Source organism: Gavialis gangeticus, unplaced genomic scaffold (genome assembly GCF_001723915.1).
Source record: "Gavialis gangeticus isolate Ggan-Ray unplaced genomic scaffold, GavGan_comp1, whole genome shotgun sequence".
NCBI lineage: Eukaryota > Metazoa > Chordata > Crocodylia > Gavialidae > Gavialis > Gavialis gangeticus.
The window spans coordinates 47916590-47933085 of NW_017728995.1; the positions used below are offsets into that span (position 1 = coordinate 47916590).

At 38.3% G+C, this 16496-nt stretch overlaps 1 protein-coding gene across 1 annotated transcript in view; it reads right to left on the minus strand.

Moving 5' to 3' along the window:
• Nucleotides 1-16496, minus strand: part of NYAP2 (neuronal tyrosine-phosphorylated phosphoinositide-3-kinase adaptor 2) — a 155805-nt gene that overhangs the window by 8766 nt on the left and 130543 nt on the right. The window contains exon 8 of the mRNA XM_019503075.1: nucleotides 9292-9387. Coding sequence (XP_019358620.1) covers nucleotides 9292-9387 — 96 coding nt within the window. The remainder of the gene's footprint in view (nucleotides 1-9291; nucleotides 9388-16496) is intronic.

A 16496-nucleotide genomic window follows, 5' to 3' on the forward strand; every position in this document is an offset into this window, starting at 1 on the left:
AGAAGATAATGATATATTAGACATGAAATCTGTTATTTAACAACCTTATAAAGCTAGAATTAAGCACCTACCAGATGTACAACTGACTAAAATGACAAGTCTACTGTGAGTGTACTTTGCCTTCTAACTTTTATTCGAATACTTGGCTCTAACTTGCATCATTTGCTGCTTGTTGCTTTCATGAGGCAATCAAGTCAATAAAGAGTCTATTTCTGTCCATCTCCTTGATCCTGATCCCAAACTCATCAAATTCAATGGAGGGACATCCACTGACTTTACTGGCTCTTATAAGGAAGAGGTTTATCTGCCATTATAGCCAATGACAATATTTTATTACTTATGCAGCAGTGTCTTCCTTTTGCTGGAGCCCTCTTTGTGGCAGAGTAGGCATGCAGTCTGCATACAATTCACTGACAAGAACATCCAAAATATGTGGTCACATACCAGTTTCAGGGCAGTTCAGCTACAGATTTCATTGATGGGCATGGGGAAATCATTTTTCTTTTTATCCACCCAGTTAGGGAAGAGTTCAAGCTCTAATAAAAAATCTGTACATTATGCTGTATTCATTAGTCATCAAGCACTGTGAACTGCCATCATCAGCATATATTGTAATTGTCAAGAATGTATTACAGTATTCACATGCTCTCCCTATTGTGCTGTATTAGACTTTGCCAGGGTCAATATCTTATAATACATACACTATTTCTCATGCTTCAAAGGGACTGAAGCTGAATCTTTACACTGTAGGTAGCAAAACACTCTCAAAGCTGGAAGAAACGTTGCAGACTCTGTCTGCATATTAGCAGCTACACAACAGGTCTGTAATTCCTTGCAGCACTGGAGCTAAAATAATTCAAGCATAGAAAGGTCAAGATTCTTTCTGAATTTACCCCTGTACACCTTAGAGTTGGGTGAATAATTTATAATGAGCACATTTTTTGTTACATTTTCCATTTTCCCATGAACTAATTGTGTGTGATTTCCTTCACTTTACCGATCATCTGCTGAGTAATTCTTGAAACACAGCTTCTTCACAAGAAGTTTTTAAAGAGCATTTAAAATTAAAGATTTGCTTGGATATGCTGTTCACCCAGTACACTCCTCTTCTCTAATTAGATGCATGGAATCATGTATACAGTGTAAAGGCTCAGTATTACTAATGTAATATTTACTTGCTAGATTATGTAAAGGAAACATACCAGATGAAGAAACAGAATTGTAACATTTTAGAAATTAGAAAAAACCATTAATGGATTTTATTTGCTCTACTTACCTAGCTCTAATACACCTTTTGGGGCAAACTATTAAGTGCACTGAACAAGGAAACACATCTTCAAGTTACAAGTGAAGCTTGAAAGAGAAGGTGCATCTTCACTATTGCAGAGAAGATGATCAGTTGAAGATTGCATCATAATGTTGCCAATATGCACACTTAAAGAATAAGCTAACTGAATCTTCAGTTTGTTCCACACAAATTTTATACAAAAAAATCCTGATCTAGCAAAATATTTGAACAGCTGTTTAACTATCTGTGTAGCCCCACTGAACTTAACAGGGCTACTAAACTGTTTAAAATGTATGTCTATAACGTGGCTGATTTAGGCCTAATCCTATCTGTCATTGTCAAATGGCAGTGATCATAGCTGGTTCTGCTCCTGCTTCTCTTCTGACATTCTCCCTCTTTTCAGTTTCAGCCTCCCTCCCTCCCTCCCTCCCCTCCATTCTATCAGGTAGCAACTTGCTAACACCATTCCTGAATCACTGATAGTCAAAATTAGGATTTTGTTTGGTGTTATATATATAAAAATTAAAGTTCATGAAGGCACATAACTGATTGATTGGTAGTGAGAACAGCTACATGACATACTCAAGCCAAAAATATGCAACGTTACTTCAGAAACAAGACGGACAACACACCATTCCCAAATCAGGCTCTAGAATGAGACTGACAGCACACAAAGCACCAGTCCTGGCATGGAGAATGGCGACCAACTGGCTCACAATGTGAAACATAACAAGGAGCAAAGATGATTCTAGCCAAAGCCATGGGGGTAAATTCCTACCCCTGTGAAAAAGAAAGCCAGAGCCAGGATTCCTGTTACGTTCATGAACACCAGAATGGTCCATCTGAAAGATAAATAAGTGTGTGCACAAACACACACAAATAGTCATGTAGCACTAAATGTATCTATTTAAGATGAATGACTTAATTGATTCTAGAGGGATTTGAACCTTTGCTTCCAAGTGGTTCTATTATATTTGATTTAGAGCTAGGTCTATGAGGTGGTTGAGTTCATTAACACCCTAACCAGAGAGATTCAGCTCCTTTGATGTTTAGCATATTGCATTTGCTTTTCTAGGATAAATGATAAATGAATGTGGGAGCCAAGAAAGAAAAGCTGGGGTGTTTTGCAATAAGTTTTAAATCATGACTTGATAAACCTAAAGATCCTGCCTGAACATAAGGTATATAGAAAAGCAAAGCAAAGCAAAACACAGGACCTTTTACCAAAATTCAGAACCTTTCTTAACCAAAATATGCATGCATCCACAGCGTCTCAAAGGAAACAAATTGCACAATTTGCTTTATGCAAACATAATATTTTTTATTACTGCTATAAAAATAAGCTTATTTTATTTATATAGATACATGCACATACGTGTGCACATTTTATTTTGAAACATTGCTTTAATTAAAGTAAATGACAGAAATCTGAAACAGCTGGGTGAGAAAGAAGAAGAAGAGGAGATATTTGGTGTTTTAGTTTTGCTTGATTTAGGGCATACTCTTCAAAATGAGAATTCTAATGTTGTACACAATCATTTTGACATGAGTGGCTCCATTCACAGTAATTTGCATGTGCACAAGATTTGCATACATACCATGCATATAAATACTTCTTGAGTATGTAAATGATTTGATTCATGGAAGGAATGGTGCAGAAATTATTGTCTGAGCAAAAATGCCAGAGCAAAATTTGAAATGCAGAAGAGTTCTCTTTGAAAAGTGGCCTTACATGTCATTGCTGACATCAATGGGAATTTTGTGACTGCTGTACACAAGGACAAGTCTGGATCCTTATTATAATTGCAGCTCTTCTAAATACCCAGAAATGGCCAACAAGTGAAACAACTGAAACGAAACACATTTGGCATGCTGTTCAAAACTCTACAAAGTAAAACTGATAAATGAACATTCAAATAGGGATCTTGTGTGAAAAACTTGAGAGAGAAACCTTTCTCTGCCTATAGACATATGAAGGAAGAGGATATTTAAAGCCATATACGCATGATTACTAGTGAACTCTCCCTCTCTCTGAGCACAAGGAACAAGAAACTTAACAATAACTCTCCCCACCAAAATAGTCCACGATTTGATAAAAAATTTGATTTAAATCTTACATGCAAATGGTAGGCAAATGGATAGAGACGAACTGAATGGAACTACTTGTCTTTTAAATAGGTATTTGTTCAATCTGTTCTATCTATCTATTGATAGATAGATGGATATAAATTATAATTAATTAATTTTGCTTTCAAAAATTGGTAGTAACATGGTTTAACAGATAGCCACAATTCTGCCTCTAGTTCTACCATTGCTTTGCAGCGGACAAGCCAGTTAACTAGGTTGTGCTTCTTTGTAAAAATAAAGGATAACTTTTGAAAAATGCTCTTAGCTGTCTGGATAAAAAACTTTTTTTTATCAGCTTAAAACTGGGTTCTAGGACACCCTGACTACATCTACATGAGACGCTGACTATGCAATCATTACTGCACAGTCATTTAGTACTTGTATATATACACTTACTGAGCCAGTGTGGAGGCTGTGAGCTGATGTATTTGTGTTTAGTTAGAGAGACTGGAACAATTCAAAGAGGAAAGTGTGAAAAAAGACTAATTTTGAGGCCTTGCAAATAGGGCACTTACCTCCACTAGGAAAGATTCCGGTTCAAGCCCTTTAGTTTCCTGGGGGCCTGCAATGGGCTTCTGCTGCCACCAGGGCTAGGCTTCCCCTGTGTGCTACCCCAGGGGCTGGCAGAGAGCACTCGGCCAAGAGACACCTGTCTCTTGGCCAGGACTGAGACATTGGTCCCTGTTCCCAAGGGGCTGCCTGTTGCCAGGGGCAGGGACAATGTCTCTTCCTGAGATTTCTCTGCAATCATGGAGCTGGGTAGGAAACAAACTTACCAGCCACACCAGCAGGGAGCTCCAAGCACCAGCTCCACAATCGTGGGGCTGGTGCTGGGAGATAAGGATCTCTCAGAGCTGGCCCCGCAGTTGCAGAGCTGGTACTGGAAGATAAAGATCTCCCAGCCCCCTACTCCCCAATCGTGAGGACAGAGCAGGAGCTGGGAGATAAGGTTCTGCCTAGGCTCCGGTGGCAGAGCCCACCCTGGCAGCAGGCAGCTCCTAGGGGCAGGAAGCAATCTCGCACACCCTGCTGGCTGGCTGACTGGGATCAGATTAACTCTTGGTCAGGTGCCTACACGAGTGCTACTGTGCAGTAACTAATCACAAGTAAATTTTCTACTTGCATTTACAGGTAGCAAATTTTCTCATGATTAGCAAAGTTTACTGCACAGTGTGTGCACATGTAGATGTGCATGCTTACCACTCAGTAAGCTATCCTACTGTGCACTAAAGCATCTTGTGTGCATGCACCCACAGAGCAAGACTTTGAAACTGGATCCTTCTTCTTCCTCTCCCCAAGTGAGTGCCCTCATCCCTGGATTATCAGCTACTCTGGGGTTGGCCTCCCTGACTGGTTTTTCATGGAACTATTTTAATAGCTGTAGAAACTCCAATTTTGATAGAAACCAAAGTCTTATTTTCCAGATAGCCCAAACCACCAATTTGTGAAAGAACTTGGGAAAATAAGTAAATTATAATGCTTCAGTTTTCTTATAGGAAAAAACAACCCTGTGACTGTTTATGTCACAGGAGTGCTGAGGCAACATTTATTAATGTTTAACCATATTTGAACAGAGAGAAGCCACTCTCTTGCTTCCAAATTTTAAACTCACATCATTATTTTAAATTAAAGTATAAAACTAAGGAGTCTTTATTAACTGAAAACAAATTATTATTCAGTGAAGCAGCTTGTTTTCTAGAAACATTTTCCTGTGTTTTCTTCCTTAATCAACAGTCTCTTCATGATATAAATGAAAAAATTCTCTCACAGATATGGGATGCAAAAGAGATGATAATTCAGCAGTCTTCTATGTCACAGCTGTAGCAAACTCTCATGAAGTCTGGAAGCCAGACTCTTCAAAATGTAAAGGTTCAATTCTTGCACTGTTTTACAATAACAGCAAAACTCCCATGGACTTCTATGAGGCCAGGATTTCCTCTTTTGTCATTATAAATCTGAATGCATCTGTTAAGTGCATTAATTTAAAGCCCTTTGAAGTCAGTAAGAGTCCTTCCTTTGACTTTATCTGGCTTTGGATCATGTCCTTTAAGAACTACTGGATCCCTCTTAATATAGAAAATACTTCCAGGAAAGCCAAAGATATCACTGAAACAATAACTGATTTTTAGGGATCTCCAGAATCTTCTTATGAAAGAGGACTTGGTTGTCATTTTTATTAGGTGTGTATGAGTTAGTCCAAATCCAAGCAGGTGTTTTCATCAATGAGACTAAATAGGTGGAGAGGAAGCAGGCCAGTGAGAAATGTGGCTGCATAAAAACAACAGTTTTAAATACATTTTTATTAAAGAAAAAGGGTCAGCTAGTTTTAATGCCAAAACCCAAATGATCATGCCATATCCACCTCCCAAACTGGAGACAGGACACAGAGCCGTAGCACATGACTCTGTAGTTGTTATACTGGCTTATAGACTGGAACAGCAACCACACCCTCTTCATATCTCCATTTCCTTCCCAGGAATTCCTGTCAACTGGGTCCATGAAATAACTATAGTGCTTTCATTCAAAATTTGGAACCCTTTAACAGGAAACTACACCCTCCCCAAAAACAGAATGCCAAATGTTTTCCTTAAAAGAGCTGCCAACAAAAGGATGAAGAAGTTTTGAGGAGCATTTTGGAATATTTTAACGTTCTATCAGTATCTAAGAGACAATTTTTGCTTGGAGAACTACACCAGAACATTGTAATATTTCCATCTATGGAAATAGCTCAATTAGTATTGGATCCTTCATACTTTCAGTTTACCTTACTGGTCTCAAAATTTAAATTATTCTAGAAAATATATATAACAGAGCTGTTGACTCAAACATTGATTACGTGAGATTTTTATTCTTGTCAGTCTAACCTCTAAAGCTGGTCACTGTGTAGAACCGGGTAATAGTAGACTTTAATTTTCACAGTCTAACCAACGTCTTAGTTGACTGATTAATTCAAGTTGTGGTCAGATCCTTCTCCAACTCTATACAATGTCAGAGATCATCCACAACATTGCATGGGCCCAACAGAGAAAAAAAACTTGACTGGGGACAATAGTCTGTGAGCTATTATGACCATGTACCAGGCACAGACAAGTCCTCTCCACAATTGCACCCAATTCTCAGGTGGCTTGTGATAGATAAAGAGGATGAATGGGTGGAAACAAATATCAGTAGAAGAAGATGGCACACAAAAAGGCTAAATGTCTTCCTAAGCTTCAAAAAATCTCTCTTGCATGGAACAGACTTTGCCAACTAGCTACATAGTACAAATCTCCCTTCCCTCAGGAAGGTTGTTGAGAACTTAGCAAAGAGCTGCCGCTAAACTGATTCTGTCCCATGTAAACTTCAGGGCAAGTCTTAGAACAGAAATATCATTGGTTAGGTTTAAGAATAAGATCTTGCTCTCCCTGGATAAAGGATGGTCTCAGATTTCTCTGCACCCTGTCAGAATTCTTCTCTCCAACCTGAGAAAGATGGCAGCTGACTAGGGAACACTGCAAAATAGGCTGCACTCACACATTAGTGATGGGCAAATGCACCTCTGCTGTTAGATTCCTTCCTTTGTGGAGCATCTTTCTATTCTGTACCCTGCAGCTGTTAGGACAAATGGTAAGATTTACTGGACCAATATGTCAGTGTGTGGTGCTAAGCAGATATATTTCTATTACCATCTGGCACCATCACAACACAATTTATTAGGCATGAACCCATCAGCCAAGAAAAAGTGAAGAATGTATTGAGAACATATTTCCCCTGGATACTACATTTCCCTTCAGACATAAGGTCTTAGTCCTTATTTTAAAGGTTTTAAACAGTCTGGTCTAGATACCTAAAGGATCACTTTAGTAGCCTACTTTCCAACCACTGTCAACATATCTACTTCTCAAATTAAAACTCTTTAACTCAAAAGTGAAAGAGCTTTCTTTCAGATGGGCACACGCTCTGGAATTCACACATGCTGGAACTAAGAATGACAATAGATATCCCCACTTTCCATTACAAAGGCAAAACTCACTGTTTACTCTTGCTCTCTCGCAAAATTACGTGCAACTTGAAGAAGAATGCTTTACATTCAAAAGCTTAGCTAACTATCCCAACTATAGAGTTGGTCCAATAAAGGATGTCATCCCCCTCCCCCCCAAAAACCAAAAAAACCAAAACCAAAACCTAGACTCTCACATAATTCCTGAGCCATCATGGCTACAATGTCTACCATAAAATTACATGTCACATACACTATTTTTTATGGCAGGAATGACATAAAAATACATTCATGAAACTATTCCGTGGAAGATGGAAAGTAGAGGGACCTCAGACAACAGATATTCTTCAGTTATTCTTAGTGTTACAAGTGCTCAGTTACCTCAGTAAAGAGCATGGTTCAAACAGAATATAACTGTAAAGTAAAACATGGAAAGTGTTAATCTATAAAATACTACTTCAGCAGATAGAAATGTGTGACAGTAAGTGTTCAAAGTGGGGTAGTTCATATTTGCTCATGGAAATAAGCTCCAAGATACAGAAAGAATCACCATGGCACAACAGACATACTTAAAAACCCTGAATTGCCTAACAACTGACTACTGCTTATGGGTGTAGCTCTATGGATACCAAAGGAGTTACTCACACCTATATCAGCTGAGGATCTGGCCCCTACATTGCAATGTGATAGGTATCTAAGATAGACAAATTAGAGAGAAAGAGACAGAGTGAGACAAGTAAGGGCAGATGTAGCATTTGTTAATATTAAAATGTATTTTGAAAGCAAAACAAACAAAAAAAGAATGTGATAATTCTTTTCCAGTCATTGAGAAAATATTGTTTTTGCAGATAATTTGTATGGATAAAAAACACAGAATAAAATATTTTTATATCCCTCTTAGTAGCATTAAGCAGTTAATGCTAGATACAGTCCTCACCATTTATATCTATTAGAAAAAAGGAACCCACATCATTAACTGGTAAATGACACAAAATCTTATATTTTAATATGCTTTTAGGGTCTTTCAAGAATCTGGACACCCAACACATATCACAGCACAACAATTGCATTAATACATTGTACAAGCACTTTGTTAGTGGTTAGTAAATATACAGAGAGAGAAGACTGAAAAAAGATATGGAAACACCTTCAGATTTCATACCTATCAGACTATATTTGAAACCAGGGTCTTTGCAAAACCAAAAATATGAGGAGAGAAAAAAAAAAGCAGTAAAAATGTAGATGGGACCAAACACAAAATTAACAATATTGGAGCTGTGATACTGTTTCTCAATTAAACTATCTAACTTTGTCCATACATGTACAATAACCGTATGATATAACATTCTCCATTGATACATTTCCCTTATATAAAAAATAACTACATAAATACCTTATAGGTTCTCTGTAAGTCCTATTTTGATGAATTAATTATGTGTATAGGCACGTAATAGTCCTTGCACAGAGGTGAGCTGATTGAAATACACTACGTTTCCAGAGCTGTGATAAAAACAGGATACAACTTGGACAAAAAGTATTCATGAAAATTAGTAGTTGCTGAAATATCTGAATTTCAAAAGTTTCCAATCAGGTCTACAACTGTTTTCAAAAACAGGGGAGGAAAATGTTGACCCATTTTCATACTGTGTCAACTTTCCCATGATTGAAGTTGAGCATTCTTTCCAACTACTCTTCTGGCTATGGTACAAAACACAGTATAATAGATCATGTCCCACTCCATTGTTTTCCTCGGTATAGATACCTTTTCTGGTGAATTGTCTGCCTGTTTTTAATAGGGTTGGGTTATTAAAGTGGCACTTGAAGCTTTAGTTAACAGGAATGCTCATGTTTCTGCATGTTTCCATATTTTTTCCCATTATTGTACATTCACACTTACTTTGCTGTAATTGTACAGGCTATTGGGTTGAGGAGGAGGTTGTCCTCTGCTGATCCTTGTGCTTTTCTTTCCACTTCTATTGGATAGGCAGGGGGGCTGATTCATCATTTACGGGACGTATGGGGAAAACCAAATAATGCTTATATGATCATGAATGTTATGTACAAATGCCCTTTTCTTTATGATTACCATACACTATCACAGAAATGACAGTAAAAAATTTGGTGTAAGGATATAGAAAGTGACCTTACAATGACTCAAAGTAAAAAAAATAACATTTTTTGAAATGATTAGAAATGGCTCCTGTACCTGAAAACAAACCAACATATATATACTCTATGAACAGTTCTCCCAATGATTTCAATAGGTCAAACATGCTAGTCATTTCCATCAGGCTAATAAGTGAAAAAGAAAGGTTTTTGAAAGCCACTTACCATCCTCTATGGGAAAGGGATACCAAAATCAGTACTGGTCCCTCTCATTTGCCTGTTCTGACACAGAAATATCCACAGACTCCTTCCCAATGACACTCATGGTGGCACTTTTTCTGATGCAACTATTTTCCAGAAATGTGGTGGACTGATGTATTTGCACTTAGGAAGGCAGGGAATCACATTACTCACATGCCACTGGTGCATGACATATGGCTTGTACTGCGATATAGCTAAGTTGCTAAGTAACAGTAGTGGCTTCACCTTCTATTTCCTCCCATTCCTGGTGATCCTACCACCATACATTTACAAGGGGAACCCATCTGTTGCAGTATATCAATAGGAATCATCTTTCAAAAAGATGCAGGGGGAAATCTGTATACAGTTAAAGGCAAGAGGACTTTGAGCATTGACATCACTACAGCTAGGGTTTTACTTAAATAATAATGCCAAGATAATTTTTAACACCTATGCTATGTTGTATAGATTCTGGTTCATAAAACTTCTAAAATCATCGCACTGTGCCTGGGTTCTATTACTTCTAGGAATTGTAAAGCCAAAAGAGTGAAGGTTACATTCTACTCCCATTAAGCAGGGTTAATCTGGAGTAGTTCTCTTGACTTTGAGTTACTTTGGATTTAGATCAGCATCAATTAGAGTATAATTTGGGCGGGAGCACATAGTTATCGAAATAGCTATGAATTTGCTTATCAGTTATTTCATTGTTATGTTTAAAAGCAAATTACTTATTAATAAAAAGTAATCCAGTATTAAGTATACATTCAGGAATGCACTGAGCATGTAACGTAAATAGGAAAGATTCATGAACAGCTGATATCACAGTAACTGTAGACATTGTGCAGACTAACCGATCAGCTCTAGAACGTGTCCTGAGTGAGTCCCTGAGTATAACAAAGCTCATAGTAGCATTGTCTTACATTCATATACTTACATAGTATTCACAAGCATAAAAGATGCATTAAGCACAACCAGAAGATAAGCTGTAGGATCCAATATTCCCTTTCAAATACATTGGTCCCAATGCTTCTTTTAAATTAACACATTGAGTAACCTCTCAACTTCTCCTTGAGTTTGGCAGTTCAAATATAGAGGGAAGTGGGGGCACAATAGCTGAAAAGAGATATTCCTTGTTAAATACAATCAAACAAAGCTAAGAGATTGTATTAAACCTATTTCTAGAGATTTTTATTGTAGTATATTGCTGATCAACATATGAATAATAGTGCACTGGAAGTGTAAAAAGAGCATTTACTATCCTTGCCTTAATGTTTTCTCCCTTGGAGTCTCTGTTTCCTAGGGAGTATAAGACAATATTTTCTGGTTTTGTTTATACAACAGTATTTCCCATGTTGCTGACATGTATCTGATTTAAAAATTGACTAGTTAACCTTTGTGGCTTCTGCTGGGGAAAAGAAGTGTAAGTCATGCAGGTGCCAGAACAGTGACTATTTGTTTACTAAGAACCTGTATTTTAATTTACAGAGGAATTTTACAAGAAATTACACTTCATAGCTCATTTTGATCCTAACATGACTCCTGACACATATTGCCTTGCACAACTAGTTATACGTTCTGCTGTTCTAGGGTATTGTCGGGGACTGGGGTAATGCGGGCACTAGCACACTAAGCCCAGAGGTCACAAGTTTGAGGCCACAGCCGAAGAATTCATGGCATGGTCCTGTTGGATTCCAATGAATCTGTGAATTCTGCTAAATACCTTGTCACAACAAGGACAAGAGAAGGGAAAAGGAAAGGCCTGATCATACCATAGCAGGGCACTGGGATGTGCCTGCTCCTTTATGGGAGCAAGCAGCCTGAGAGACTGCTTGCAGGTGGCAGAGGAGAGCTAATAGGAGCCTCACCTGAACAGAAGAAGGCTCAGGCTGGAGTTAAATAAGCCCAGAGCCTGCAGTGGTTAGATAATCTCTCCCCAGCCACCACGCAGGCAAGAACTCTTGGTTGTAAGGCAGTCATGCTCCTGCAGGAACCTGGTTTATATTGAATGACTCTGCAGACCAGTGGTTTGGGCTGGGACTGTAAGGGGTGGGTTTCAAGGTCTCATGAGTGCCTGTGAGGCATGTGATTGCATTGAGCCCCATGAGGGGCAGGCTCAAGGCCTGAGCTACTGGCAAGCCTAGTGAGCAGGCAGTGCAAGGCTGCAAAGCAGATGGGGGACAGGGGTCTGCTGCCTGGGAGGGGCACGGTGAGTCAAGGGCCAGAGGCCCAGTGCCTGGGAGGGGCACAGTGAGATAGGGGTCATGGTCCTGGCACCAGAGGAGCACAACCATAGTGGGTTAAGGGCTTGACAAACAGAGGCCAGTGACCTGGAGACTGAAAGAAGATAGGAGCCACGGGCCTGGCACCAGAGGAGCACAGCCATAGTGGGTCAGGAGCCTGGCAGACAGAGGCTAGGGGCCTGGAGACTGAACGTGGTAGACGGAAGCTAGTGCCTCAAAGCCAAGTCTGGTGCCATGGGTCTAGGCTAAAAAAGGTCTAGCAAGAGTAAAGGGGCAGAGGCCAAGGAGGCTGAAGCCCCAACAGGAGAAAACTACATTATGATAACATCGGTGAGGCTTGGGGCATGTTGTAGGGGAGGAAAAGGAGCCACACAATGTGCCCTAAGGCTACAGATGTCTTACAGAGGCCTAGTCAAGTCGAGAAGTAACTATCTGCATTGAAGCGCACTCTGAGGCCTGTTGGTAGCCTCCCTTAATCACTCTTGAATAGTAAGATCAAATCATTGGAACGTAGTGACCTATTAAAGTTAGTACATGTTAGGAGGTAGCCCTCGACTGAAACAAAACAAATTTGCAACATACGCACTTACAAAGTGCTAAACTTCTTGAGCATTCATCTACTTGCATTTTCATAGCAAGCTGAACACATGACACCACCCTTACTTGTCTTCCTCTGAAGTATAAGGTTCTGGTCACTGCTAGAAGCAAGAACTAGATGGACCTGTTCTGGTCTGTTATAGTAAATCATATGTTCCTAAACTTCTAAAGATGGGCTTTTAATGTAAAACACACTACTACCATAAAAAGCAAACAAAATCCCTGTAACAAGTGCTGGCACATTTGATGTAAATCCGGTGTTGTTTTTGGATGAACATGCTTTTTGTAATACAAGAAGGAACCTCTTTATGAATTATATCAACATACATGACAGGTCTTACCAAATATAGAAAGCCTTATGTCTTACGTACTCAGCATTTAAGAACAAGAGGAGACAAGAAATCCTTGGAACTCCAGGAATTCCTGCAGATTAATTGCCATATTCAATTATTCCTTACCCCTAAATTAAATTAATAAATGATTAGTAAACCATTTAGTATAGTTGATTCCAGTCTTCCATTTCCGTAATTCATTGTTGCGAATTACCAAATGTCACAAATACTACACACTGAACTGATGTGGCCCATATAGCAGTACTTCCCTAGTCTCTGGAGTCAGTCTAACTAGTTCCCCTAAGACCATTTCAAAAGCCCTCAATAAAAAAGGAACGATAAATTAACATTTCTGCATTTCATTTTATATTAACAGTTAGACCAATCTTCTTGACCTGGTCTCATTAACATATTTATAAGCATGCATTTTCCTTATCAAAGCTAAGTTTTCATATCAATAATTGGCTTGAAAATTTCTACTTGACCCACCAACATAGTCTGTATAAATGGCATATTTGTAAGACTCAGTAGAGTAGCAACTATTAAGGTAATTGTGTAACATTATCTCAAATCCATCTCATTCATGTGGCAGAGAAACACTGAGGGCATTCATGAAAATGAAAGCTTAAATTAGGCCTTTTCTATAGAATCAAGAAACAAGCATGTAACTCAACCCACGTACCCTGATACATCTTCATGGTCACTGTAAAGGCAAAGGAAATTAAATACTGTGTTAGGATAACCACAGGCAGTGGATGAGGGCAACCTAGTCTGACTATGTTAAATTTAAATGATATGGACAGTCTCTGCCAAAGCTAAAAAGCTTTTCATGACCATGAAGCACTTAGAAGCAAAACCACCACAAATTTTCAGCTGCTAGCAGAACAGAAGCACAGTATAAAGCAGGCACACATTTTTTTTTTTCCAAATTTGATTAATCTGTTCCATAGTAGTGAAGGAAAGCAAGCACCTGATCCTTCAGTCTTTGCTTATATGAGCAAGCCTCACCCATGCGCATTTTCTGTTTCAAATTAATAGATTGAATGTATCAGTAAGAATTACTGAAAGCAGATTCCTTACCTTCTAAGGATTCACTCTCTCTGTATTTAGAGAAGGGTCTAACATAGCAATGAATCATTACGCAAGAAGGCAACATGACACGTATTCTAGCTGATTGCTGCCAGTCACACAGAGGCAGTCAATGTGGGGCACAAATCCAATTCTGCTGCATTGAAGTTAGCCAGTGGAAACTGTGGCATTGCTTCCAATTGGGAAAAGATCAAACCAGTGGCAGAAGTACTAAGGGTATGGTATTTCAATCTTTCAGGTCATACTACTATGTGAATGAAGAAAAGGGGCAAATCTGGTAGCACGTGAAAGTTACAGAACTCTGACACAGAGGGAACAGTTTTTTCCAGAAAAGCTCCCAATGTTTTAAATGTGGTGGTAGTGGGGGTGCAGGGTTACATTTTGGTAGAGGTAAATCCAGTCCTACTCATAAAAACACGTGTTAGAACACAACACCCCAGTTGTATTCCTTTTCATGTCCATGGCAAAACTTTCATTCATTTCTTCGTAACAAAATTCATTTCGATTCCTCTCCCTCAAGTACCAGATTTATGATGCTGGCCTGTCATACTCAAGCATGCTGCTGATAAAGACTGATTAATAGGGATTAATTCATATTTATAATGCTGCTTCTTTAGTACTTTTTTTTATTAAAATGATGCACAATAACCATTTATGATTTATTCTGTAGATGTGGATTTAGCTAACCTTTATTAATGTTTCAGCTCAGAAAAGGCCAATGCCACAGATTTACAATAAAAGATTACATTTTCCCTTTAAATCTTTATGGTATATAAAGTACCCTCAGCAAATGGACCCAAATGGCATGTGGCTCAGACATAACAGTAACATTTGCTCTCCCAGGAGAAACTCTCTGGGGAGCTATTTAACCCTCATTGTTCCTAGTTTTTTTTTTCCTGGATCAGCCATTTTTTGCTTCAGGAGAAAAAGCCTGAACATCTTTCTTTCATTCATGATTTTTCATTCATGAATCTTTCATTCATGATTTCTCCAAGAACAGTGACTCTCCCAGGAGAAACTGAATGTCAGTATAAGGCCAATGAAGCTTCTGCCTTGTCAAAAAATGAATCTTTTAAAGATTGGAGATAAAAATGATAGAATTAGAACATTAAGGTCTTGGAGAAAGTGCCTTCACATGTAAAGGCCTGCTCATGAGAAATTATAAAGAATTTGCTCAGTAAGATAACAACCTTAATAGGATAACATATTCACATAAATATGGACATCATCTCTTCATTTCTAATTCATATTTAGAAGAATCACCAGTAGTATAGTGTACCCTGATAAAATGCCACAGATCCTGCATTAATTAATTGGGAAGATGGCTACATATTGAATTAAAACTATCACCACAGGCACTTGGATTTACCTTGGAAGATCCCCATACAAGCATTGATAAGACATAACCTGTCTTAGTCCATGAATGCACCTTAGTTTCAAGATGCGTGCATTTAAGTTTCAAAATAATGGGCCACAGAATTCAGACATGTGTTTCATTAAAAACATATGGTGAAATACCATGTGCTACTAATGAAAATTTGAACCACATATTGACACTTTGAGGGTATATTTTACTAGAAGTGAATAAATATCTATGGAGTAAAGAGGTGAAATGTCTCTCAGATCATCTAAGTCTATTTTCAGAAGTTTTTTGTAGAAACTAAGACGTAATGACATCAAATAAAATATAGCCTATTAATTACAAAACTTAGACACAGGCATTGTTTTTAATGGTCTTTTCAATTTGGGTCTATTGTGCATTATGAAGTTATGATTATTGCCTTGGTCACCAATACTTTTCTTTCTCAGAAGGCAAAAAAGGATATAGGCATCTTAGGCATGATCCAAAACCCATTCAAATCAACTCCCATCAACCTGAAAGTGATTAAAATCACACCCCCACCCATAAAAACCAAGCACAATTCATAGGATGTGTCCTTTCCATATTATTATACATTTTGCTAAGAAAATTATTTGTGGACTCTCTCCTGGGAGTCCTTGGTTAGAGCCGATGGGTAAACAGAAGTTTTGTCGCTGACTTGAGTGGGATTAAGATTTAACACTATGACTTTAAAAAATGAAAATATTCTATTATGTGATTTTATTTGGGTGAAAGCATCTTACTATAGAGCCCGTGCCACTTTCAATCAAGCAAAATTAAAAAACATTAGTGTTTCCTGTGTAAAGATTTGCCTTCTAACAGCTTTCTAAGTAGTTAATATCACTATGCTGCAATAAGTTATTACACACTATGATCATTCCTGCTAGGCAAAATTTCTAAAGATAAATAATAAAACTAACATACATCAATATGGTAAAGTGATAAACATGGTAAAACAGCAGAGGTTCCCAAAGACCCCAAACCAGTAAACAAACTCATCCTCAATTTAAAGCATGCCAGTGGCACCATCTGCTTTTATAGAGCTACTTACAACATTCAAGTTTAGCCTCCATGTGGCTGAATCAAGGCTAGATTGCTGAACCTACATACAGGGTGC